Source organism: Rattus norvegicus, chromosome 5 (assembly GCF_021556685.1).
Source record: "Rattus norvegicus strain SHRSP/BbbUtx chromosome 5, alternate assembly SHRSP_T2T, whole genome shotgun sequence".
NCBI lineage: Eukaryota > Metazoa > Chordata > Mammalia > Rodentia > Muridae > Rattus > Rattus norvegicus.
The window spans coordinates 163,631,170-163,658,095 of NC_141538.1; the positions used below are offsets into that span (position 1 = coordinate 163,631,170).

General features: G+C 38.1%; 2 protein-coding genes and 1 pseudogene across 9 annotated transcripts in view; 2 read left to right on the plus strand and 1 right to left on the minus strand.

Annotated features, from left to right (window-relative positions):
• Rex2l4 (reduced expression 2 like 4) overlaps window positions 1–26,926 on the minus strand; it is a 751,000-nt gene that overhangs the window by 186,107 nt on the left and 537,967 nt on the right. The gene's annotated exons all lie outside the window — the stretch shown is intronic.
• On the plus strand, window positions 1,085–2,349 carry Csnk1g3-ps2 (casein kinase 1, gamma 3, pseudogene 2; annotated as a pseudogene).
• Window positions 22,757–26,926, plus strand: part of Rex2 (reduced expression 2) — a 34,031-nt gene continuing 29,861 nt past the window's right edge. For 3 of the 7 annotated variants that reach the window (XM_087551693.1, XM_087551689.1, XM_087551691.1), the window contains exons 1-2: window positions 22,757–22,895; window positions 24,524–24,616. Coding sequence is in view for 4 of the 7 variants with exons in the window: in XM_087551689.1 (XP_087407815.1) it covers window positions 24,579–24,616 (38 nt within the window). In the remaining 3 variants the exon portion in view is untranslated. The remainder of the gene's footprint in view (window positions 22,896–24,523; window positions 24,617–26,926) is intronic. The other 4 variants (XM_087551695.1, XM_087551690.1, XM_087551692.1 and 1 more) reach the window with 2 other exon arrangements.

Below are 26,926 nucleotides of genomic sequence, written 5' to 3' on the forward strand. Positions count from 1 at the left end.
ATGTTGCCAGAAAATAAGCATAAAAATGCAAAACATAGATGCATTAATCTGAACATACCTGCATTACCTATTACTGACCAATCTGTGCCAAAGATTTATTCTCTGGCACTAAAATGGAGCACTTAAAAATATTGCTAAAAAGCAAATGTCTGCACACTGGCCTTTGCAGCAAATAGATTTATTCATACTTTAAATTATTTAAGTCCATAATTGGATTAGTATACACGCCTTCTTATGGATAAGAGTTCAGATCATAAAAACACTATACAAGGCTGGAGAGATGGCTCAGCGGTTAAGAGCACCCAACTACTCTTCCAGAGGTCCTGAGTTTAATTCCCAGCAACCACATGGTAGCTCATAACCATCTGTAAAGAGATCCAATGCCCTCTTCTGGTGTATCTGAAGACAGCTACAGTGTACTTATATATAGTAAATGAATAAATCTTAAAAAAAAAAACAGTATACAGTCCAAAAAAACCCTACTTAGAATAAAACTAAATAGTTTTATAAGAAATACAGATATCACATATTTTTCAAATATCATAGACACACGAATTTATTCAAATACTGTAAAGAAGTGGTTTTACATTATAAATGGCCCAAACATCCATTTACCTTGCTCAAAGCAAACAAAATAAAACTCAGTATTTAACTCCTGCGGTTCAGATACCATGACAGTATACATATAGAATGGAAACTGTTGATCAGATTATACAACGAATGTTTACTCAGTTGAGTGTAGGTGTTCAAAAGCAAGAAAAAAGATAAACAATGTCCTGATCTGCTATGTTCATGGGGGTGCCTGATTTATCAAAACAACACATTGAACTTTTGGCTAATAAGAAAAATAAATTACAAAATACAATTAAATACCTGTAAGTTCAATAATGAAGTAAAAAAATGTGGACTCATTTCACTTACTACATATTTTAATGTTACCTCAAGACAAACCAAAAAAATAAATTAGCACACCTGAAGGCTCACAGGTAAGACAGAGGATAGAGTGTGTGGAAGGAGCAACAACTTTCTAGGTAGAAGATGAATGTGTGGTATGGTCAACAGCATCGTTCTATTCAGTCTTTAACTCCTGTAAAAGAAAGACAAGGACAAATCAGATGACAGAATGGCACAGCCCAGTGGTCGGTCAGGGCACAGCACTCGAGGAACTGGGTTTTCTTCATCTGGAGTTTTAATGGTTGGACCTAACTTTAGAGGTGGGAAAAAAAATTGGATGTGGCAATTTTAGAGAATTATGATTAGGGAAAAGTTCATATACAAATGAATATGTGGCGATTAAACTGGAGCCCATGAAATCCAGAGCACCACAGCTGCATTTGGAATACAGATTCTATAAGCAGTTAGCATCTGGAGGTGGTATACCTCAAGTTTACTGTTTTGGCCCTTGTGGTAAATACAAACGGTATGGTGCTTGAACTGCTGGGACCTACTTTGGAAGATTTGTTTGACCTCTGTGATAGAACACTTTTTCTTAAAACAGTTCTCTTGATAGCTATACAACCGATTTCTCGCATGGAGTATGCCCACTCAAAGACCTTGATATACAGAGATATGAAGCCTGAGAACTTCTTAATAGGACGGCCAGGAAACAAAGCCCAGCAACTCATTCATATCATAGATTTTGGTTTGGTAAAGGAATATATTGATCCAGAGACAAGGAAACATATACCATACAGAGAACACAAATCCTTACTGGAACAGTCAGAACATGAGCATAAACACACATCTAGGAAAAGAACACAGTAGAAGAGCTGATTTAGAAGTTTAAGCCATATGTTCATGTACTTCCTGAGAGGCGGTCTTCCTTGGCAAGGCTTAAAGGTGCATATGTCAAAAGAGAGTTCAGAAAATTGGAAACACGAAATGAGCCACACCGTTAGAAGTGCTGTGTGAAAACTTGCCAGAAATGGCAACATATCTTTGTTACATAGGAACGCTAGATTTTTTTGAAAAGCCAGACTATGATTACCTAAGAAAGCTTTTTACTGACTTGTTCGATTACAAAGGGTATATGTTTGATTATGAATGTGACTGGATTGGTAAACAGTTGCCTACTCCTGTAGGTGCAGTTTAGCAGACCCCACTCTGTCATCAAACAGAAAAGCACACCAACACAGAGACAAGATACATCAGTCTAAAAACCAGGTTATAAGTTCTACAAATAGAGAACTAAACATGGATGACCCCATGGTGGGATGGTCAAATGAACCAATTATAACCCCTACGGATGTAGAAGTGATGGATGAGGCCAACTGCCAGAAAGTTTTGAATATGTGGTGCTGCTGCTTTTTCAAATGAAGGAAAAGGAAAACCATACAACGTCACAAATGACTGGACACAGACAGATCCTGGGGAGTTACTTACCTGTTCATATGCTGTCTTCGTGATTAAAATCATCTCTATAGTGACCACATATATTGTCAAGGACTCACTCTTGAAACAAAAACGTCATACTTTCTTATTTCATTGTTGGTTGTCATACATTCATTCCCCCATCCCTTATTTAACTTTATGGAAGCTTTAGAATCTTGTCAAACATGAGTGCTTTGCCCATCCTTGAATGGAATGGACGAATGAAGTGTATTGATGAACACAGTTCCACAGGAAAACAATACAGGTGTCCAAATGTCAATTAATTGTACCTAATTTGATTTCTTTATGTCTTCTATAAAAGTATAATCAAACAGGAATTTTCCTCTCACTGGTTAGTGCAGCAGAGAAAACAGTTGACCAAATATTAAAACAACTTTTTTGAACAATTCCTGTTTTGTGACATCTGCATTGACTTCAGTATGACTGACGGTACTGTAATTCATGAATCATATTGGCCTTCTCTTTGTGAAATCATGGTACAGTCACTGCCTAGAGGTACTGAGGATAAAGTACTATGGGATTGGCAAATTCTGGCGGTCAATAAACTGGCAGTATTGGAAATATGAGCTCAGCTTCTGTGGCACCACTGTGTGAGGTGCAACTGCAGAAGAAGAAGCGCCAGGAACATTTGCTTAATGTCACTCTGCTTTCAGATGATAATATATGATAGATGGCAAGAAGTGAGTACTGGAGAAGTAATGTGTGTTAGAATTTAAAAGCACACTGAGGAAAGGATGAAAATGGGAACATATTTTCAGTGTGTAAGGCTGGAGCACCATTAAGAGCCAATTACTGCTCATGGCCACATTTCTCTCAGAAGCAGAAACCCGAGGACATGCTATACAATGGTGGCTGCCTGTTATGTTGTTCTTCAATTAAGGAAAAGAATCATACTCCCAGGAACAAACACTGGGCCACTCTGCCGCCCTCTGTGCACACAAGTCTCTTATATTCAGCTTGGCTAAGTCTCTGGAATTCCCTGTCTAGAGCACAATGTTGATGAGTGGAGAATATTCTGAAGAGAGGGTGGGCAGTGTGCTTTGCCTCCATAGCTTTCACAGTGCCTGCATATGAACAGTGTAACAGTTCTGTTGTTAGCCAAGTCCATTCCACTTTGCAAGCCAGTTTTGTAAGGGCATAAGGACAAAGTCATACATTTTGTCTCATCCAGATTTCCATTCGTAAATAGTTTATGGGAATCTAACATTTTAAACATCTAAGAACGTACGTTCTGAAGAAAAAAACTCACTATTAAGATATTCATCTTAATTTTATTTTTGAGTCCATTTACACAATCATCTTGAGTCTGTAAATCTTTAAAGAAATGTCCTTTGTATAGTACATGTAGCAGATGTTCATACACAGTTTAGAAACCCAAACATCCTGGATCTACATTGGGATGTAATGGAGAAAGATGAAAAGATTTCTACTCCAAGTAAAACATTATTTTAGAATATTTATACAAAATTCAGGAAGGCTCAGAAACTTAGGTTCTAAGACAAAATCGTATGTTACTATGAGCAAATCGATGTCTGCACATATTTTGTTCTTCATTTAGAAAATAAGGGTATTGTTCAGCTTGTGAGACACTAATGAGTATTGGAATTTGCTCAAAGAGGGCATCATTGACAGTAGAATATAACTCCTATTAGAAGCAGTAGAGCCGGGGGCTGGAGAGATGGCTCAGTGGTTAAGAGCACTGACTGCTCTACCAGAGGTCCTGAGTTCAATTCCCAGCAACCACATGGTGGCTCACAACCATCTGTAATGAGATCTGATGCCCTCTTCTGGTGTGTCTGAATACAGCTACCATGTACTTATATTCAATAAATAAATAAAATCTTAAAAAAGAAAAAGAAGCAGTAGAGCCCTTTGCTTTCAAATGATCATAGGTGGTTTCTGTCAATTACTGCATCAGGGAGGGATGTTGAAGCTCACACACTAGGCAATTATTAGGTGTCTAGAATATCTCTAACACTCTGGAAATTGCAACCACTTGGAGAGTCTCTGTTGATTCCATGTTCACATATTCAATATATCTAGGTACACTGCTTGATGAATTAGAGATCATTACACCACATATGCAGAGATTACCAGTGTCATGGAAAAATTTATATTGTGCATAATGAAAACCCATGTTACCATTTATCCCTCCCACATTAGAATTGTCTTCATTCTCTACCATTTATATGCACACATCTTGTCTATGGTACAGCAAGCATACTGTGAGGGTGGATTAAATAGGTCCAGGAGTACTCATCGTTGGTGTTATTGAGGAGAAAGCACATGCAGCTTGAGAAAGTCTTGCAGTTTCTACTGAGATAGTAAAAAGTATGTTTAGTTGCAAGTTTGATGATTTAGGAAGAGGTGCTAATTACCAGAGTGTAGTTTCTGGCCTGTAATGAACACAAGAGGCGGGTCATCTACAGTGGCACAGTAATTTAGACTTAGATTAGTAAACATTTATCATGACACAGCAACCCTAAATATCTCTTAAGACAATGCCTTACCCCATAAACCATCAGAAAAAGTCATATCCTCAGCTGACACTTTCTCCTCTGATTCTTCAAGAAGAACCAACAAGAAAGAAGACCTCCACCAAGGCTGGCTCCTAGCACTTATTCTTTTCAAGATTTTCTTCATGTACATATTATTTACTTTCTATATAAGAATTATTATTAGAGTTATTATAATTTAGTATACTGTGTATGGAGATGATGTCACCATTCTATTCATAACTCCGTGTATGTTAATAGAAGAATAGTAGTTACAGTTGTTGTGTTTTGTAATATTAGGAAACTCCATGTTTCTAGATTTCTTTGTTGAAAACTATTTGGAGAATTCTTTAGATACTCTTCATCTTGTGGTACTAGCAATGTGGGCATTCTTACATGTCATGTTTCTATCCTGTTTTCTATGTAAGTGAAAGTCTTTCTTTGTCATGTGTTCTTTTCAATTGAAGTTATTCATATTAGGACACAATATCAACTCTTCCTCTTCTCCTAGTACACGTAACTGAATTTTTTACCCCATTTCCCTTAAAAGCACAAGTCTCTGTCTATTGGATGTAGTTCGTGAAGATATTTTCTTCACCTATTTGTATCCTGAAGATGGTGTCTTTTGACTTAAAAAAGGTTTTCACATTCACAAGGTACCATGTATTAATTCTTGACCTTAGTGCCAGAGCCATTGGTGTTCTGTTTTGGAAAGTGTCTTCTCCTGTTCCAGTAGGTTGAAGGCTGTTCCCCAATTCCTGTTTTCTTAGATTTTTGTCTGGATTTATAAAGATGTCTTTGATCCATTTGGATCAAAGTATTGAGTTTTTTGCAGGGTGATAGATATTTTCATACTTCTTCATGAAGACATGCAGTTACACCAATCTCATTTGTATAAGATAATTTCCTCTTTCCATTGTATGGTTTTAGCTTTTTTACAACAAATCAAGTATTCGTTGATACATGGGCTTAGTTTTGTATCTACAGTTGTATTCAATTGAACCACTTGTCTGTTTCTATTACAATAAAAGCAAGTTTTTATTACTATTTCAGCAGTATTGCTTAAAGTCCAAGATATAGATAACACCAGAAGTTCTTTATGGTTCATGATCATTTTATCTTCCTGTGTTTTATTTATTTATTTTCATTTTCTATATGAGGTGGAGGTTTTATTCTTTTAAGATATGTGAAGAATTGTGTGGAATTTTGATGGGAATTGTACTGAACATGTAGATTGCTTTTTGGCAAGATGGACATTTTTATTATATTAATCCTCCAGATACATGATCAAGGGAGGTCTTTCCCCCTTCTGATATCTTCTCAGTTTTTTTTTTCTTTTTCCAAATGTTGAAGTTCTTGTCAGACAAGCTTTCACTTGCTTGGTGAGAGGTAAAAGAAGGTGTTTCATTTTGTTCATGGTTATTGTGAAGGGTTCTGTTTCCATAACTTCTTTCTCACTATGTTTGTTGAATTTGTAGAGGAGAGTTATTTATTTCGTCTACTCAATTTCATTCTTGGCTTGTTTCCCTTTTGTGTAGAGGAAGGCTAATGATTTATTTGAGTTAATTTTATACCCAGCCACTTTGCTGAGTGTGTTCATCAGGTTTAGTAGTTCTCCACTGGAACTTTTGAGATCACTTAAATATACTATCATATCATCTGCAAATGGTGATATTTTGACTTCTTCTTTTCCAATCTGTATCCCCTTGATCTCCTTTTGTTGTCTGATTGCTCTGGCTAGAACTTCAAGAACTATATTGAATAAGTAGGGACAGAGTGTGCAGCCTTGTCTAGTCCCTGATTTTAGTGGGATTGCTTCAAGTTTCTCTCCATTTAGTTTAATGTTAGCGACTGTTTTGCTGTATATGACTTTTACTATGTTTAGGTATGGGCCTAGAATTCCTATTCTTTCCAGGACTTTTATCATGAAAGGGTGTTGAATTTTGTCAAATGCTTTCTCAGCATCTAATGAAATGATCATGTGGTTTTGTTCTTTCATTTTGATTATATAATGGATTACATTGATGGTTTTCCGTATATAAAACCATCCCTGCATGCCTAGTATGAAGCCTACTTGATCATGGTGGATGATTGTTTTGATGTGCTCTTGGATTCTGTTTGCCAGAATTTTATTGAGTATTTTTGCGTCGATATTCATAAGGGAAATTGGTCTGAAGTTCTCTTCCTTTGTTGGGTCTTTGTGTGGTTTAGGTATAAGAGTAATTGTGGCTTCATAGAAGGAATTCGGTAGTGCTTCATCTGTTTCAAAATTCTGGAATAGTTTGGATAGTATTGGTATGAGGTCTTCTAGGAAGGTCTGATAGAATTCTGCACTGAACCCATCTTCACCTGGGCTCTTTTTGGTTGGGAGACCTTTAATGACTGCTTCTATTTCATTAGGAGTTCTGGGGTTGTTTAAATGGTTTATCTGTTCCTGATTTAACTTTGGTACCTGGTATCTGTCTAGGAAATTGTCCATTCCCTGCAGATTTTCGTGTTTTGGTGAATATAGATTTTTGTAGTCGGATCTCATGATTTTTTGAATTTCCTCTGATTCTGTTTTCTCTCCCTTTTCATTTCTGATTTTGTTAATTTGGACACACTCTCTGTGTCCTCTTGTTAATCTGCCTAAGGGTTTATCTATATTGTTGATTTTCTCAAAGAAACCAACTTTTGGTTCTGTTGTTTCTTTGCATGGTCCTTTTTGTTTCTACTTGGTTGATTTCATCACTAAGTTTGATGATTTCCAGCCTTCTACTCCTCCTGGGTGTAGTTGCTTCTTTTTGTTCTAGGACTTTTAGGTGTGCTGTCAAGCTGCTGTTATATGCTCTCTCCTGTTTCTTTTTGAGGCACACATAGGTATGAGTTTTCCTCTTAGCCCAGCTTTCATTGTGTCCCATAAGTTTGGGTATGTTGTACCTTCATTTTCATTAAATTCTAATAAGTCTTTAATTTTGTTATTTCTTCATTGACTAGGTTATCAATGAGTAGAGCATTGTTTAGCTTCCATGTACATGTGGGCGTTGTTCCCTTATTGTTATTGAAGACCAGCTTCAGTCTATGGTGGTCTGATAAGACGCATGGCATTATTTCTATCTTTCTGTATCTGTTGAGGCCTGTTTCATGATCTATTATATGGTCAATTTTGGAGAAAGTACCATGAGGTGGTGAGAAGGTATATCCTTTTGTTTTAGGATAGAATGTTCTATAAATATCTGTTAAGTCCATTTGGTTCATGACTTCTCTTTGTCTGTCTATGTCTCTGTTTAATTTCTGTTTCCATGATCTGTCCATTGATGAGAGTGGGGTTTTGAAATCTCCTACTATTATTGTGTGAGGTGCAATGTGTGCTTTGAGCTTTAGTAAGGCTTCTTTTATATATGTAGGTGCCCTTGAATTTAGAGCATGGATATTTAGGGTTGAGAGTTCAACTTGGTGGATTTTTCCTTTAATGAATATGAAGTGTCCTTCCTTATCTTTTTTCATGACTTTTAGTTGAAAATCACTTTTATTAGATATTAGAATGGCTACTCCAGCTTGCTTCTTCAGACTATTTGCTTGGAAAGTTGTTTTCCAGCCTTTGACTCTGAGGTAGTGTCTGTCTTTGTCTCTGTGCTATATTTCTTGTAGACAGCAGAATGCAAGTTCCTCATTGCATATCCAGTTTGTTAATATATATCTTCTTATTGGGGAGTTGAGACCATTGATATTTAAATATATTAAGCAATAGTGATTATTGCTTCCTGTTATATTCATATTTGGATGTGAGATTGTGTTTATGTGCTTTTCTTCTCTTTGGTTTGTAGCCAAGACGATTGGTTTTTTGCTTTTTCTAGGGTGTAACTTGCCTCCTTATGTTGGGCTTTACCATTTATTATCCTTTGTAGCACTGGATTTGTAGATACATATTATGTAAATTTGATTTTGTCATGGAATATCTTGGTTCCTCCATCTATGTTAATTGAGAGTTTTTCAGGATCCAGTAACCTGGGCACAGGCATTTGTGTTCTCTTAGGGTTTGTATGACATCTGTCCAGGATCTTCTGGCTTTCATAGTCTCTGGTGAGAAATCTGGTGTGATTCTGATAGGTCTGCCTTTATATGTTACTTGACCTTTTCCCCTTACTGCTTTTAATATTCTTTCTTTATTTTGTACATTTGGTGTTTTGACTATTATGTGATGGGAGGATTTTCTTTTCTGGTCCAATCTATTTGGAGTTCTGTAGGCTTCTTGTGTGTTTATGTGTATCTCTTTCTTTAGGTTAGGGAAGTTTGCTTCTATGATTTTGTTGAAGATATTTACTGGTCCTTTGAGCTGGGAGTCTTCATTCTATTCTATACCTATTATCTTTATGTTTGATCTTCTCATTGAGTCCTGGATTTCCTGTATGTTTTGGACCAGTAGCTTTTTCCATTTTACATTATCTTTGACCGTTGTGTTGATGATTTCTATGGAATCTTCTGCTCCTGAGATTCTGTCTTCTATCTCTTCTATTCCTTTGCTGATGCTTGTATCTGTGGCTCCTTGTCTCTTCCTTTGGTTTTCTATATCCAGAGTTGTTTCCCATTGTGCTTTCTATATTGCTTCTATTTCCATTTTTCATTCCTTCACATGTTTGATTGTGTTTTCCTGGAATTCTTTCAGGGATTTTTGTGATTCCTCTTTATAGGCTTCTACTTGTTTATTTGTTTTCCTGCGTTTTTTTCTAAGGGAGTTCTTCATGTCTTTCCTGAAGTCCTCCAGCATCATGATCACTTGTGGTTTTAAATCTAGATCTTGCTTTTCTGGTGTTTGGATATTCAGTGTTTGCTTTGGTGGGAGAATTGGACTCTGATGATGCCATGTAGTCTTGGTTTCTGTTGCTTGGGTTCCCACGCTTGCCTCTCACCATCAGGTTGTCTCTGGTGTTACCTTGTTCTGCTATTTCTGACAGTGGCTAGACCTTCCTATAGGCCTGTCTGTCAGGAGTGCTGTAGACCTGTTTTCCTGTTTTCTTTCAGCCAGTTGTGGGAACAATGTTCTGCTTTCGGGCGTGTAGTCTTTCCTGCCTATTGGTCTTCAGCTGTTCCTGTGGGCCTGTGTCCTGATTCCACCAGGCAGGTCACTTGGAGCAGAAAAGTTGGTCTTATCTGTGCTACCCCGGCTCAAGTTGCTTATGGGAGTCTGCTTTTAAGCTCTCCGTGATGTTCGCAACCAGGAGTGTCTGCGCTGCCTTTTCCCGGAGCAGCCGGGCACCGGGGTCCTAAATGGCATTAGGTGTTTTCCTCTGGAGTCAGAAATGTGGTGAGTGTAGTCTCTTCTGGCCTCCCAGGTGTGTCTGCCCCTCTAAATATTTAGCTCTCCCTCCCACGGGATTTGGGTGCAGAGAGCTGTTGATTGGTCCCTTCAGGTCTGGGCGGTGTCTGGACCACAGGGGACCTGTCTTCCGGTTCCCAGAGGCCCTATACAGTTTCCTCTTGGACCAGGAATGTGGGCAGTGGTGGGCAGTATTGGTGGTCTCTCCTGCTCTGCAGTCTCAGGAGTGCCCACCTGTCTGGGTGGTGAGGTCTCTCTCCTCTGTAGGCTTCTTGTATGTTTATGGGCATCTCTTTCTTTAGCTTAGGAAAGTTTTCTTCTATGATTTTGTTGAAGATATTTACTGGTCCTTTGAGCTGGGGATCTTCACTCTTTTCTATACCTATTATCCTTAGGTTTGATTTCTCATTCAGTCCTGTGTTCCTGTATGTTTTGGATCAGTAGCTTTTTCCGTTTTACATTATCTTTGACCATTGTGTCAATGATTTCTATGGAATCTTCTGATCCTGAGATTCTCTCTTCTATCTCTTCTATTTTGTTGTTGATGCTTGTCTCTACGGCTCCTTGTCTCTTCTTTTGGTTTTCTATATCCAGGATTGTCCCCCTTTGTGCTTTCTTTATAGCTTCTATTTCCATTTTTAATTGCTTCACCTGTTTGATTGTGTTTTCCTGGAATTCTTTCAGAGATTTTTGTGATTCCTCTCTATAGGCTTCTACTTGTTTATTTATATTTTCCTCTGTTTCTCTAAGGGAGTTCTTTCTTGAAGAACTTCTTTCTTGAAGTCCTCCATCATCATGATCAAATGTGATTGAAAATCAAGATCTTGCTTTTCTGATTTGTTTGGATATTCAGTGTTTGCTTTGGTGGGAGAATTGGGCTCTGATGATGCCTTGTAGTCTTTGTTTCTGTTGCTTGGGTTCCTTCGCTTGCCTCTCGCCATCAGGTTGTCTCTGGTGTTACATGTTCTGCTATTTTTGACAGGCTAGATTGTCCTGTAGGCTTGTGTGTCAGGAGTGCTGCAGATCTGTTTTCCTGTTTTCTTTTAGGCAGTTGTGGGAACAGAGTGTTCTGTTTTCATGCATGTAGTCTTTCCTATCTACTGGTCTTCAGATGTTCCTGTGGGCATGTGTCCTGAATCCACCAGGCAGGTCGCTTGGAGCAGAAAAGTTGGTCTTACCTCTGGTCCCAGGGCCGAAGTAGCTCCTGGAGGCCTGCTTTTGAGCTCTCTGTGAGGGCGGCAACCAGGAGGGCCTGCCCCTCCATTTCCTGGGACCCCTATGCACAGGGGTTCCAGATGGCATTAGGTGTTTTCCTCTGGAGTTAGAAATGTGGGGAGAGTGTAGTCTCTTCTGGCTTCCCAGTCATGTCTGCCCCTCTGAAGGTTTAGCTCTCTCTCCTTCAGGATTTGGGTGCATGAGCTGTTGACCATGTCCCTTTACATCCGGGTGGTGTCTGGACTGCAGTGGACTTGTCAATTGAGTGCCCCTATCTTCCTGTTTCCAGAGGCCCTATACATTTTCCTCTTGGGCCAGGCATGTGGACAAGGGTGGGCAGTAATTGTGGTCTCCCCCACGCTGTAGTCTCAGGAGTGCCCACATGTCTGGGTGGTGAGCTCTCTCTCTCATGGGATTTGCGAGGAGGGAGCTGGGGGCCTGGATCTGCGAGGTTCCGGCTCCACCTAAAACCGGAAGTGTCCAGGCCCAGAGGAATTTTGCCTCTGTGGGTCCTGAGTCCACCAGGCAGGTCACTTGGAGCAGAAAAGTCGTTCTTAACTCTGGTCCCGTGGCTGAAGTTGCTCCTGGGGGCTGCTTTTGAGCTCTCCCCTTCCATGGTTTCTGACTTTGCTTTTAATCACTGTCTGACTGAAGACCTTTGCCTTTGGAAATTATGCATTCCTAGGGAAATTTTCAGATATTGGTCCCTTAAGGACCGATGGAAGTTTGATTGAATCTTAAATCATATTTTATCAATTCTTTTAAGTTTTTGTTCTCTTTAAATTTATAATTATATAAACATTGATTAAGCAATGAAACAGTCCATGTTAAATTTTTATCTGAAATGTATGAACTGTCAGACATGAATACAGCATTCAGAAATGTGTCCTCACATACTGATTTATTAATGTTATACCTTAGATATTGAAAAAAAACACACTGTGTATGATGCTATGGGATGGTAAGTGACCACATGTTTTTGTAGTTTGAAAATGCATTCTGAATTATAATAAAAATAAATATCAAATTTTAAAGAATCCTAATCTGGTAACACTGAAAAATTCTGTGTCTTTTGTCTGCATCGAAGCAGTGCATTATTGCCCTATGTACATGGCTAAGGTGGCAAGTTGTTGAGTGATTTGATTCGTTTTGTTCAATAAGCTTCTTTTTCCTGTCTTAATAAGAAGTCAGCTTGTAAACCTAGTAATATCTCAAGAAGCATCTGTCTGATTCTCCTTTCTTAGTACTGTGTTCAAGTGGTGCAAGAATATTTCTGGCATAGTTACTTCTCTTCTTGACATTTAAGATTTTTAAACAGTCGTGGATGTGACTATGAACTCCTCTTAAGTGGAGGGTCAATATTTAGACCCTGTTCATCTTGTTTTGTAGTGAGTTTGGGTGCTGAAGAGCTGCAACTCTGTGGTTTTTTAAGTGAGAATAGGTATATTGCTTCATGTCTTGCTTTTCCTTCTGGTTTTTGAGGAAGTGTAGGAGCATTTTGTAAATGAATGTTACATATCCATCAGAAAACTGAGATCTTCAGAAGAGAAGAGAACATTACATGATCCTCTGTCTTTTCTTTATGTTATTCCTTACTGGGGGTGTAAGCCATCCTTCACATTTTATTCCACGAAAATTTTAGGAACTCAGTGTTATATAATAGTGTCATCTCAATGATTTAGTCCCATTTATACTCTTGGTATATTATTGACCTGTGATTAAAAGTGTTGAGACTCAAGTTATGCTAACTTAAAGTGCTCCATAAGGATTTTCCCTAATGCGAAACTCTCTACGAGCTGAGGAAGCTTATATAGGATCTTCTGCAATGTTTTATCTTTATCCTTTGAGCCAAGTCATGTTAGAAGTCCAGGTTCTTTCTGAAGAATATAATCGTCAGGGGCAGGGCTCACTGATAAGCATGATTATTTCAACTGAGGCCCAGAACTAAGAGTCTTGCGAGGTGCAGTGAAAAGAGACTATGGCAAACACACCAGATATTTTTTCAGGTCTGTGGATAGGGATGATCTGGGTTTAAGGAACCTAGGACTGAAAGGGCATTCCCTTGGAGGGGTATTCTGATGGTGTACCAGTTAATATGGTTGTTATTTTTGGTAATAGATGATCAATTCAAAGCTCAAGCCACATGGTGGCTGACAACCATCCTAAATGTGAGTTCGGGACATCTGATGCCTTTTATGAGTCCAGTTGGCAACAGACACAGAGCATAAACACATATGGTCTACAAACAGGTAACCTAAGCTAAAATTTTTAAAAAATCCATTGAAGAAGTATGGGAGCAAATATATTACAAATTTGTTCTTCACATTCTGTCTTTCTAATTGATTCCATCTTTATTATTGATTCTGCATGAAATCATTTTAAATATTATTTTCCTATTTCAAGATTTATTAGTTTCAAGATTTTCCTAATGTCCGTGTGATTGACTTTCAATATAAAAGTTAATATTAGGGAAATTATAATTTACCAAACTGTACATGTCAATGATGATGACATCATTCTCTTCATATCTCTATGTATGTCAATAAAGGTACTAAATAATTTGTCATAATTTAAAAATTAGGAAAATTCGTGTTTCTAGCTTTTTTGTCTGAAATATCTAGAGAGTTCTTTAGACACCCATCACTTCTTGATGCAATAATATGTGCATGTTCACCTGTCAAATTTCTGTTCTTCTGTTTTCCATGTCAGTGAATGTCTTCTTTCCTTAATGAGTTTCATTTTGATTGAAATTACCCATTCACATTATTTCCCAGTATCACCCTTCCTCTCTGCCCAGTGACCACTTACACAAGTCACCCCCTTCCCCTTAGAATCAGAAGTCCCCATCTGTCAGATGTAGAGCTACTAAAGATCTTTTCCTAACCTGTAGGTATCCTGACAATCGTGTCTTTGACTTGCAGAAGCTTTCATATTCATGAGGTTTTATTTATTAATTCTTCATCTTAGTGTCAGAGGCATTGCTGTTCTGTTTAGGAAGTTGTCCCCTGTTCCAACAAGTTCAAAGCTGTCCACCTCTTTTTGTTCTATTAGATTAAATATATTTAGATTTATAACAAGGTCTTTGATTCACTTGGACTTGAGTAATATACAGGGTGATAATATGGATCTATTTACATTTTTCTTCATGAAGACATCCAGTTAGAAAAGCATCATTTGTAAAAGATACTCTCCCCTTTCCATCGTAGTTTTTAGTTTCTTTGTCAAAAATCAAGTGTCAATAGGTTTGGGGGTTTATTTTTTGGTACTTAAATTGAATTCCATTGATCCACTTATCTATTTATATAACACTACTATGCAATTTCTAATTACTGTAGTTCTTCAGTACAGCTTAAACTCATGAATATTGATCCCCCAGAAGTTCTTTATATGTTTTTCAGTACCATTTTATCTATTCTGTGTTAAGAATTTTGTTTTTCATTTTTGTATGTGGTCGAGAATGTTTCTTGCAAGATCTGTGAAGAATTATGTTGGAAATTTGATGGAAACTGCACTGAATCTTTAGAATGGATTTTGGTAAGATTGAGATGTTCATTATGTTATTTTTACTGATATATCATCAGCAATGGAGAAATTTCTACCTTCTGGTATCTTCATTAGTTCTTCTTCTTCTTCAGAAACCTTAAGTTCTTATCATACAGGCTTTCACTTGCTTGATGAGAGGTAAATGAATTTACTTTATGCTGTTTGTGGTTATTCCATAACTTACTTTTTATCCTGTTTACTGCCTTGAGAAGGGGATGTCTACTTCTATTTTCAGGTCAACTGTGTATCCAGCCACTTTGCTAAAATGTTTATCAACTGTAATTTTCTACAGTTTTGGTCGCATATCATCTGAATACAGTGATAGTTTGAGTTCTTCCTTTCTACATTGTATCCCCTTGATCTCATTCAGTTGCCTGATTGCTTTTGCTAGTTCTTCCAGCTACTATATTGAAGAAATGTGGAGAGAGTGGACAGCTTTGTCTTATACCTGATTTTAGTGGAAATGCTTGAAGTTTTTCTTTGTTTATTTTGATTTTTGATATTAGCTTGCAGTATAGTGCCTACATTTTATTTAGGTATGCCCCTTGTATCCTGCATCTCTCCAAACTTACCATAAAGACATGTCGAATTTTATCAAACATATTTTTGGTGTCTAGTGAGATATTTATATGGGGTTTTTCTTTCAGTTTTTTACATTGTGCATTATTATGATGTCTATATCTTGTTGGCCTCCTGTCTACATCGGGAATAAACTGCCATCCAGTAATGAAGGGAATACTTGTTATCTAGATCTGTGTCTTTAAGAAACAGGCTTCTGATCCACATCTTAACATGGAATGACACATAGTTTTGACCCAGATCTTGAGTCATAGTGGCCATGAGATGATTAGGCCTAGACAAGGTAGTAATTACTTTTAATCAAAGGAATCTGAGGCAAGCAGAATTCTGAGATCTAGGCCAGCCTGGCACAGAGCAAATTTCAAAACAAGGCATGGTTGTGCACATCATTAAGGTTGGGCATACCTACTGATGTAGGCCTGCATAATGATGATAGAAGAAAGAAGTCTCACTTTTCTTCACCTGCTTGTACTTACTTGACACACATCTGTTGGAAACTACTTCTTGGAGACTCCAGGTTATACAGAAATACAGATGAGAAAACTAGCCTCACGGGAATGAGTTAGATGCTTGACTTTCCCATTCACTGGGTTCCATTGATAGGATAATTGGTGGATTTTTTGTATATTGAAACATGGGTGCATGCCTGGAAATATTGGCATTATCTCTTCTTTGAAAACCTGTTAGAATAGTGCACTAAAACCATCTGGCCAAGGATTTTTATTGTTGCTGTTGTTGGGAGAATATTAATGACTACCTCTATTTCTTGCAGGATTATAAGACTGCTCAGATAGTTTACCTGTTCTTGATTTAGTTTTGGCAATTGTTATCTGTCTAGAAATATAATCCATGTAATTTATATTTTCCAAATTTATGGAATATAGGTTTTTGAAGAGAGACTTAGTGATTTTTTGAATGACATGAGCATCCATATTCATGTATTTTTTCCCCCCATTTCCAATTGTCGTAATTTGGTTACAGTCTCTCTGGCTTTCAGTTAACTTTTCTAAAGTTTTTTCTGTCTTTGTTGATTTTGTCAAAAACCAGCTCATTGTTACTTTGATTCTTTCTTTTGTTTGTTTGTTTCTTTCTTTCTACTTTTTTTGCTCTTAATCATTTTATTCATTTTTTAAATTAATCGTTTTATTTACTTATTTTACAAATGTTGTCTTTGTCCTTGGTCTACCTTCCATGAATTCTTCACTGCATAACTATCTTCCCTTTGCATATGAGTGTGCTCATCCCACACACTGACTCCTACCTCACACTGCTAGCATCCCACATAGCTGGGGCATCAAGTTTCTACAGAATTAAGATAATTGTTTTCCACCAAGGCCAAATAAGGCAGTCGTAGGTTACATATTTATTGAGGAAAATGGACCAGCCCAAATATTCTCTTTAGTTTGTGGCTTAATTTCTGGGAGCTCTGAGGGTCTTGGTTAGTTGATGCTGCTTTTCTTCCTGTGGTGTTACAATCCCATTCATCTCCTTCAGTTCTTCTCCTAACTCTTCCATATGGGTCACTCACCTCAGCTCAGTGGTTGGCAGTATTTGTATCTTTCTCTGTCTGCTGCTGGTAAAGTCTCTCAGATGACAGTCATGCCTTCTCCTTTCTGAAAGCACAACATGGCATCAATAATAGTGTCAGGGTGTGGTGCCAGCGCATGGGATGAATCCCAAGTTGGGCCAGTCAGTGGATAGCCTTTTCTTCAGTCTCAGATGCCCTTTAACACTGTATGCCCTTTGACTTGAAAAATTCTGGTCAAATTTTTTGAAGATGATCAAGTATCACCATTCTGCCAAGGGGGCCATTTCTGTCTACTGGATATGCTCTATTTATATCCCATCTACCTACTGTTGGACATTTTGGCTAAGGTCATCACCTCTGGTTCCTGGGATCCTCCTACATCCATCATGTCTGGAACTTTCTAGAGTTTTGCCCAGTCCCCACTCCAAAACTGTTGCATATTTCTATTCTCTGTCATGGACCTCTGGGCTTCTCACCTGATTCTTCCACACCTGATTTCCCCCCATTTTCCCTTCCTTCCTCCTCTTTCAACTTGGTCCCTCTCTTCTTCCTCCTGTGATTATTTTTTCTCCCTTTTAAGTGGAATTTAAGTATCCATTCTTGATCCTTTCTTATATTTCATATGACCTGTGAGCTATATAATGTATATTGTGAATTTTTTGTTAATATCTACTTATCAGTGAGTGCATATGATATGCATTCTTTTGGTCCTGGGTTCCTCACTCAGGATATTTTCTATTTTTATGCATTTGCATGTAAATTTCATGGTGTCTCCATTTTTAATAGCTGAGTAGTATCCATGTGTTAAAAATACTATTTTCACCATCCATTCCTTTCCTAAGGGACATCTGGGTTGTTTCGATCATCTGACTATTACAAATAAGCCAGCTATGTACACAATGGAGCATGTGCCATTGTGGTATGGTGAACATCTTTTATGTTTATACTCAGGAGTGGTATAGCTAGTTCTATAGGTAGAACTATTTCAAAATTTCTGAGGAACTGCCTGATTAATTTCCAGAGTGATTGTGCCAGTTTGCGATCCTACCAGCAATGAAGAACTGTTTCTCTTTCTCCAAAGTCTCACCATCTAGAGTATTTAGACAACAAAAAGACATTAAACGGATACAGTTTTGAAAGGCAGCAGTCAACATATCACTCTCTGTGGTTGCTATGATTGTATATATGAGCAATCACAAAAATTCTACCAGAGAATCCCTACATGTGCTAATCAGCTTCTTCAAAGTTGCTGGGTATAAAATTAACTCAAAGATTTCAATAGCCTTACATTACACAAGGGGTAAATGGACCATGAAAGAAATTAGGAAAACAACACCTTTCTAGTAACAAATAATGTAAAACATCTTGGTATAACTCTACCATGGGAAGTGAAAGACCTGTATGACAAGAGCATTAAGTTTCTGAAGAGAGAAAAGGATGAAGACCTCCAGATAGCAAGATCTCAGATGCTCCTGGATCATTAGACTCCATATAGTAAAAACAGCCATGTTACCAAAATCAGTCTGATTTTAAATGAAATCCCCATCAGAATTTCAACTCAATTCTTCACAGACATCAAAAGATCAGTTCTCAACTTCATATGGAATAATCAAAAAACCTAGGATAGCAAAAACAATTTTTCACCAATAAAAGAACTTCTTGGTAAATCACCATCTGACCTCAACCTGTACCTTTGATTAATAGTGATTAAAAAAATTCATGGTATTGGTACAGAGACAGATGGTTAGATCAGTGGAGTAGAATCAAAGAACACGAAATAAACCCACACAACTATGGACACTTGATATTTGAAAAAAGAAGCCAAAATGATACAGTGGAAAAAAGAAAGTATCTTCAACAAATCATGGCAGTTTAACTGGTGTTTTGCATGTTTAACAATGCAAATTGATCCATATTTATCACCATATGCAAAGCTCATACTCAAATGGATCAAGGTTCTTAATGTAAAAGAAAATACACTGAATCTAATAGAAAAAAAAGTGGTAAAGATCCTCAAACATATTGGCACAGGGAAAAATTTCTTGAACAGATCACCAATTTGTCAGGATTCAAGATCCATAGTGGGCAAATGAAACCTCATGAAATTAAAAACGGTTTGTAAGGCAAAATACTCTCTCAATAAGAGAAATTTGAAACCTTAAAATTGGGAAAAGGTCTTCCCTAAGCCTACATCCAATATGGGACTAATATACAAAATACTGCAAAATATAAAAGGAACCCAAAAGTTAAACTGCAGAAAGCCATGTAATACAATTTATAATTGGGGAGCTAAATAGAATTCTTAAAAGAGCAATCTTGACTGGCCAGGAAGCATTTAAAGAAATATTCAACATGTACAAGGTGAGCAATTCATGCTTCAAGAACTACATATCACCATGGACTTCTGTCACCACATACCATGCCTCACAATTAGCTACAAGGTCTCAAAGAGAATATATAAATTTGCTGCAGTTCTATAAGCTATCTGGACAGTTTGACATCCTATATGTAAGCTTGTCCACTGGTAGTAGGAAGTGTTAAACTGCTCTTATTGTCACAAGGAGAAAACCTCACAGAAACTCAGTAAAACTGAAGATTGCACATAAAAAAAGAGAAACGTTCAACATCCTTAGTCATCCTTTCAGTAATATTTTAATAAATGTTTCAGTAATTATTTCAAATTTACTTTTAATCTTTCCATTTTAAATGTTGCCCTACCTCCTGGTCCTCTTTCCCAGATTTCTTCATTTCCTTACTCCTTCACTTTGCTTTGAGAGAGGGCTCCCTCCTTCTTCCCTCAACCCTCCAGGTGTCCCAATTCTCTTACCATCAAGTTCCTCTATGATTATGCGCATCCTCTTTCACTGAGACCAAAAACGTAGGTCCTCTTCTACACATGTTCATTGGGCCTGGATCCAACCTTTGTAAGATCTTTAGTTGGAAGAGTAGACTCTGGGAAGTCCTAGGATTCTGGATTAGTTGACAGCATTGGACTTTGTTTTGGGCTTCCATTCCCTACTGCTCCTTGAAGCTGGGTCGTTGACACTATCTCTCCACATGGAGTCCCTTTCTATCTGTCATGCATGGTCACTTCAGGTTTCATCTTCAGACTGTTGAGCATGAGTTTGTTTATCTCCTGCTGTGTATCCCTCCCAGTTCTTTTTGCTTCTGTTTTTTAGCAGAACCTTCATGTATACTTTTAATTTGTTAGTGTGAGAACACTCAAGTTCTATATGATGGAATTTAGTGCTATGAACTCTCTTCTTAGCTCTGCTTTCTTATTGTCTCAAAAGTCTGGATGTGCTATCCTCACATTTACATTGACTTCTGGAAAGTCTTCAATGTCTATCTTTATTTCTTTTCTGACCCAATCAGTCATCACCTGAGGTTCTCTCTTCCATCTCCTGGATTCTCTTTGTGATGCTTACAACGGTAGCTCTTGTTCTCTTTCCTAGGTTTACATTTCTAGCATTGCTGCAGTTACATTTCTTTATTGCTTCCATTTCCCATTCAGGCCTTGGACAGTTTCTTCATAGCCTTCTCCTGTTTGTGTTTTTCTTTACATCTTTCTATTTATTTGTGTCATCTCTTAATGTGGCTATCTGTTTGAATGTATTTTCCTGTGCTTAATGATAGGAGCCCAGTATAGCTGTGCTCTGAGAGGCTCTGTTAGTCCCAGAAAAATACAGATGGGGATATACACAGCCAAATATTGGAACAAGAATTGGGACCCCAATGTGGAAGTTAGGACAAGGACTGTAGGAGCTGTTGGGTTTTGCAACCTCAAAGGGAGAACAACAGTATCAACCAAACGACCCCCCAAATCTTTCAGGACTTAAACCACCAACTAAAGTGTACAGAGGGGGTACCCATGGTTCCAGCTGGATATGTAACAGAGGATTGCTTTATTTGGTATCACATGCTAAGGACCCTTTTGTCCTTTGGTGGTTTGATGACACAGGATAGAAGAATGCTAGGCCACTGAGGTAGGAGTGAGTGGACGAGAGGGGGAGCAAGTCATGTGGATGGGGAAGGGAGTAAGGTATACAGGGCTTATAGAGGGAAAACTGGGAAGGGGGATAATATGTGAAATGTAAATAAAGTAAATAATAAAAAATAAATGCATCTGAGGAAATTCTTTTATTTCTTTCTTAACTAGTCTCAGATGAATTATTAATGACTATTATGTTTAATGTATTCACATATGCAGAATCAGTTAGCTGTGGAAGTTATTTTGTTGTATACCAGCCTTATGTGGGAAAGAATAAAACTCACCACAATGGAAAACATGTAGCTCTGCCCTTTCCTATGTGTCCATGGGCTCAGAACCCTGTAATTTAAGGACAGACACCCGAGTCTGTGGTTGTGTTTCTGAGCTCTCTCTCCTATGCTTAGCTGGAATCCATTTTAACTTGCCATAATCATCACAACAGTTTTTGAATGACAGGAGACTTCTGAGAATCCTAGAACTCATTATAATCATGAAAAGTGTTTATTTCTTAGCTATATTCTCTAAAGAGACTTGGATAATTCTAGAGTATTTCCTTTCCCCAGCATATGCAAATGTGGACGGGTTTATATAATGAATTGTAGGGACCAATCTAGAAAGTATCTATGACCAAATGGCTAAAGAATGCCATATGTTTTATAGTTCTATTTCTATCTTCCTTCTCACTTTCCTTTTTGACAAAAATCTAGACAGTTTTCAAAAGGAATTTCTCTTTTTCACCTCACCCATCAAGCAGTAAATAATATTGTACCTTAACCTAATGTCATTTTAATTCTTCATTTTCTCTGACTGAGGCGTCCAGCTCCTCAAACTTTTCTTCAAGTCTGATAATCTGTCTCCAGTGCTTCTCTATGCGTTATTGTTATTTTTCCTATTGCATTTTCCTTTTAGGGTCTTATGTTTGGTTTTTGTAACCTCCTATTGAACTTAATTTTCATATCCTATTTTGCTGTCCTCATTTCCTTCAGACATCTGCTTTATTTTCTTGCCCACGAATCATTTTGTTCTCGTCCTCTTTGAGTTGAGTTTCCCGGTTTACAAGCTTTGACTCTGGGTATTCAATTCATTATCTTGAATATCATGTAAATCACCTTCAGTACGAAGTTCATATAAGGTTTGTGGTTTAACCCAAGGGCATTTTAATTTCGTCTTAGTTTTGGGGGGTACTTGTCTGAGCATCAGAATTCAGAGGAATTGCTATATTTTGTGTATCTTTAGCCTAGCACACTAGTCTCACAATGTGAGCTGTTAGGCAGAAGACCTTGGATGTAAGTGGGTCAGAACCCAGGCGCAGTGTCCTACTACATCCACTTCTGGTCTAGACTGGCAGCAAGCTTGATGCGAAGCTGTGCAGAGTAGGTCCTGCGCTCCTGACAGCTGCAGTTGTGTGGAAGGCAGCCTGCAACAGAGTTGGGGGAGTGGTTCCGATCGGGAGCGGGGACACACCTACTGATCGGATGAGATTAAGAAAAAGACAAAATAAAAACAAAGGAAAAATCAGAAGCAGGCAAGCAAAAATCCAAACCGATTAAAAAAATCTGTGCAGAATTTGGACGGGAAATAATTAAAATGTTCCGAAGTAGGTGGGCTTAGAAGAATTATGTAACAGGAAGCCGCTGAATGTTGGGCGGGTCCAGAAGGAGTTGCTGAGAGAAACCCGCGGAAGTGACAGGAAGTTCCGCCCTTCCAGCTCTCTCCCTGTCTTGGCTTCCTCACATTCAGGAAGTCCTGGTGGGAGACTCGTCCCGGAGACCTAGAGGTACCTGAAAACTTCTTTAAGCTGCAGTTGCTGTGCCGGCTTCCTAGGACATTCATCAGCTGGTCCTGTCACCCTGCCAGGTCAGAGGAGCTGCTGCGACCGGGAAACAGGCAGGAGCGGAGCAGCGCTGTGGAGCGGGGGTGCATTTTCTGCCTCCACTCTTATAATTCTGTCGTGGATATCTTAGCATTTCAGGAAGTTTGAGATCTTTGAATTGGGGTTTTAAGTGATGCTTTAATTAATTTGGTGGTGGCCAGAATATTTTTTCTAAAACAACCTCGTAGATTCTTGGCTGCATCCGTAGTTTGTACAGCAGGGTTTTCTTTCAAAAAGCCTTAGTAAAGTTCTTCGGGTTGAAATTCCTGGATGCTTTCTTGACTCCCCTGTTCCTCCGTTTGCCGTTCCATTTCCCTTTCTCTAGCGGACCGAACAGGTATTCCAAGAGAGCTTTGTAGATGTTTGACATATGAAGAACCAGTGCAGATTTGATTGAATTAGAAAATATTTGTTATAAAGCCCCATAATGTGACTTAAATATTAACATTTCCTGAGTAAAGTTATACTCTCCATTAATTTTACACTGAGGTATATGCACGCTGTGATGTAAACACAGCATTTCAGAAGTGTGATTTCATAGACTTAGTTATTAATATTAAACCTTAGGTTTGTATGAAAAATGAGGACAGGATTGTAGCAAGGAATGGCTGAAGAGAAGACATATTGTAGGTTCTGTTAACCCTGAGTGTTGCCAGAGAAAATCCAATTCAACCGTGTGGACAAGTTTTCTTAAATATTACATCCTGACCAAGTGATGTACTTTGGTCACATGCTACAGGGGGTTGTATAGCCCATTGTAATTTCTGACCAGGCTTCATTATTTTCCCAAGACATGCAACATATAGCAGTGCAAGAAGATACTTGGGTCTTGGGTAGTGGTGAGGTCAATTTTTGACTTTTTAAGATTGAGGGATAAAGCAGTCAGAGTTTTGTGGTTGGGTCCAGACCGAACCACACCTTGACATTGGGTGGTGGGAGAGTTGTTGAGGATTAAAAGGGAGGATAGAGGGGTTGGCAAAGAGAGAACCAAGAACTAAGAAAGCACCTAGGGAACAATGTGTGCATTGATATGTTAATAGGCATCACAGTTGTCTATTCCTCCTGAATTTCTTTGAATCCTTCCAAGGTTCAGTCCAGGGAGAGGATGCTATCAGGAGAAGGTATGTTTATAAGTGGAAAATTTACTGTAGATTGAGACAGAATTAGAGAGCACCTTTTGAATAATTATGATTCCTCACTTAAGTTAAATGTCCCCTTGGTTCATGAAAAGCTCTCTGACCATGCACATTCATGGTTTGTTGAGTTCTGCAATGTTCACTTCTTGCAGGTGTGGGAATGCTTAGTCCCTGCCCTCAGGGCTTTTTTCAGAGCCCTCTCCTTGGAGGAGTTCAACAGTCTGGATTCTGTGGGCCACATTCTGGCAGTGTTTCTTTCTCTTCCTCAATGTTGCTTGGAAAAGGACTCTGAGTGAATGTTAACTGTGACTACCTGTTACATCTCATAGGAAAACTGAAATCCTCAGAGAAAAGAGGCATTTTCATGATATCTTCTCTTTCCTTCATACTTATCCGTTTGCTACTTGTTTTCACCTTTCATGTTTCTCCCATGAAAAGTTCCAGGTTCTTTCTCAACAATATTTTCCCATTTTCAGGTCTTCATATGTTCAGCAAATCTGCATAACTATAAATCGAAACTAAGAGTACTGGATGGTAAAGGCCAAAGAGACTTCTAACAAAGGATGCAGGTATCACCACAGAATACACTGTCAGTTTTCTTCTTCCTGAACTGAAAACCAAGATTCACAAAAAATATGCTTCATTATGTAGATACCGTTTTCATCTGTTCTCACTTCCAGCAAGGATTTCATTGTGAACTTCTTTGAAGATTGTTCAATGAAATTTTGCTGGTTGTGAGGTTGTGTTCCTTAGGATTTTTAATTTGGAATGTTTTGCTGGCCTTGTGAGTAGGAACTTACGGTTCACATTGTTCTCCATTCCTAGTGTGGGTTAGAGCTTTACTGTGTTGTTCATGAGGAATCATTCCTAGTTTTCAGGTACTCATTCATTCTTCCCAAGAAAAGTTTTATTTCCTATGACCTCATGAAAAATGTATGTAGTATTCTTTTGTGCATGTTTTATTCAGTTTATTGTCTATGTAGGATTTTGATTAAAAAACATGTCTTAATGAATAATGACATTCAACTGTACCTTATCTATTGTCAATACTTGCAGCTACTTTTCTGAATTCAACACTACAATTGCCAATTATTTTTCTCAGAACCAGAAAAATATTATTCCATGCTCTCCTGATTTTAATCTATGCATAACTTTTTACTACTGTATGCTATTATAACGTCCCCTCTTTTGATATTAAGGGATAGGACAACTGGAAAGAGATATACATTGTTACAGCTCTTAGATATGACAATAGCCAGATACATCTGGGAGTAGAGGAAGTCAATCTCTTTAATATTTTCCTAGGGAATGCTAGGCTAGAATGCTATGTTCTTAAGAGTCCCAGTATCTGAACACTACACATTGCTGTTTGAGTTTATCTACTTTAAAAAGACTGTGGTGAAACAAGTGACAGTAAACTTTGACTGAAAGGCTTGAAATACAGAATTATGTCTTTTCAGAATGAGGTGTGTATTTGAGGAAAAGTCAGTTCCAAGGTTTAAAGTTGAAGCCCTAGTGTTGATGATGACTTCATGATGGAAGGATGCAAAACCATGGGCTATCCTTCCCATCCTAGAATGAGCTCTTGCTCTGTCTCCATGAAATGGAAAATGTACTTTTCCTGTTTTACACATAGACAAAATAGTTCCATGACACACATTCATTTTCTGTATTCACTATTGTTGGAGCTAAAGCCCAGCGTCTATCACTGGACCAGGAATTTATGATCTATTGCTGTTAGAAATGAAAACCATGCTCAGCCTGTGTCACAGGCACAAATCATAAAGTAACATGCCTTGCAAAAATTCCCTGATTACTCCATGGAAATTCATGGATTCCTACGCCCACCTTTTATTACCCACTCGATGCTGTCTTCAAATGCCCGGGGCCTCAAGTCTTACATATTTAAAATTTATGACAGCATTATATTTTTCCCTGCATCTCCATTTTCTGTGGTACATAAATTCCTGTTGTCAGTAACTTTGCTATCATATAAACTAGGGATTAGGTTCATTTTTTCATGCTTATTACAATTGTTAGAATATTTAGAGAGAAACAATCTGGTAGTGTATTTGCATTATCTGTTTTCTTTGATATTGTTGATATTCAGAGCTCCTAGAATTTCCTTTAATCTGTGTTGTCTAAATCCCCTAGTACTTGCATTTTTGGAGGAATGGCCTTTGCATCCAACGTGACCTAGTGCACTTCCACAGTTAGCCTGTCTTCATTCTCTGTCCCATCTCTTGTTATTCATGTTTTCATTATATCCTTGTGTTTCCTGTATGTTCTGAAGCAGGTTTTGCATAGGTATCCACTCTGTCATATATTCATAATTCCATCTTCCGTGGTAATGACAGGAGATCCGCTTTGTCAATCCTTGATCTTAGAGCAGAAGCCATTGGTGTTTTGTTCAGGAAATTTTCTCCAGTGCCCATGTGTTCGAGATTCTTCTCCACATTTTCTTCTATTAGTTTGAGTGTATCTGGTTGATGTGGAGGTCCTTGATCCACTTGGACTTAAGCTTTATACAGGGTGATAAGCATGGATAGATCTGCATTCTTCTACATGCTGACCTACATCTTCTACATCTTCTACAGTTGAACCAGCATCATTTGCTGAAAATGCTATCTTTTTTCCATTTGATGGTTTTGGCTCCTTTGTCAAAAATCAAGTGACCATAGGTGTATGGGTTAATTTCTGGGTCTTCAATTCTATTCCACTGGTCTATCTGCCCGCCTCTGTACCAATATCATATAGTTTGTAATCACTATTGCTCTGTAATACTTCTTGAGTTCAGGGATGGTGGTTCCCCTGGAAGTCCTTTTATTGCTGAGGATAGTTTTAGCTATCCTGGGTTTTTTGTTATTCCAGATGAATCT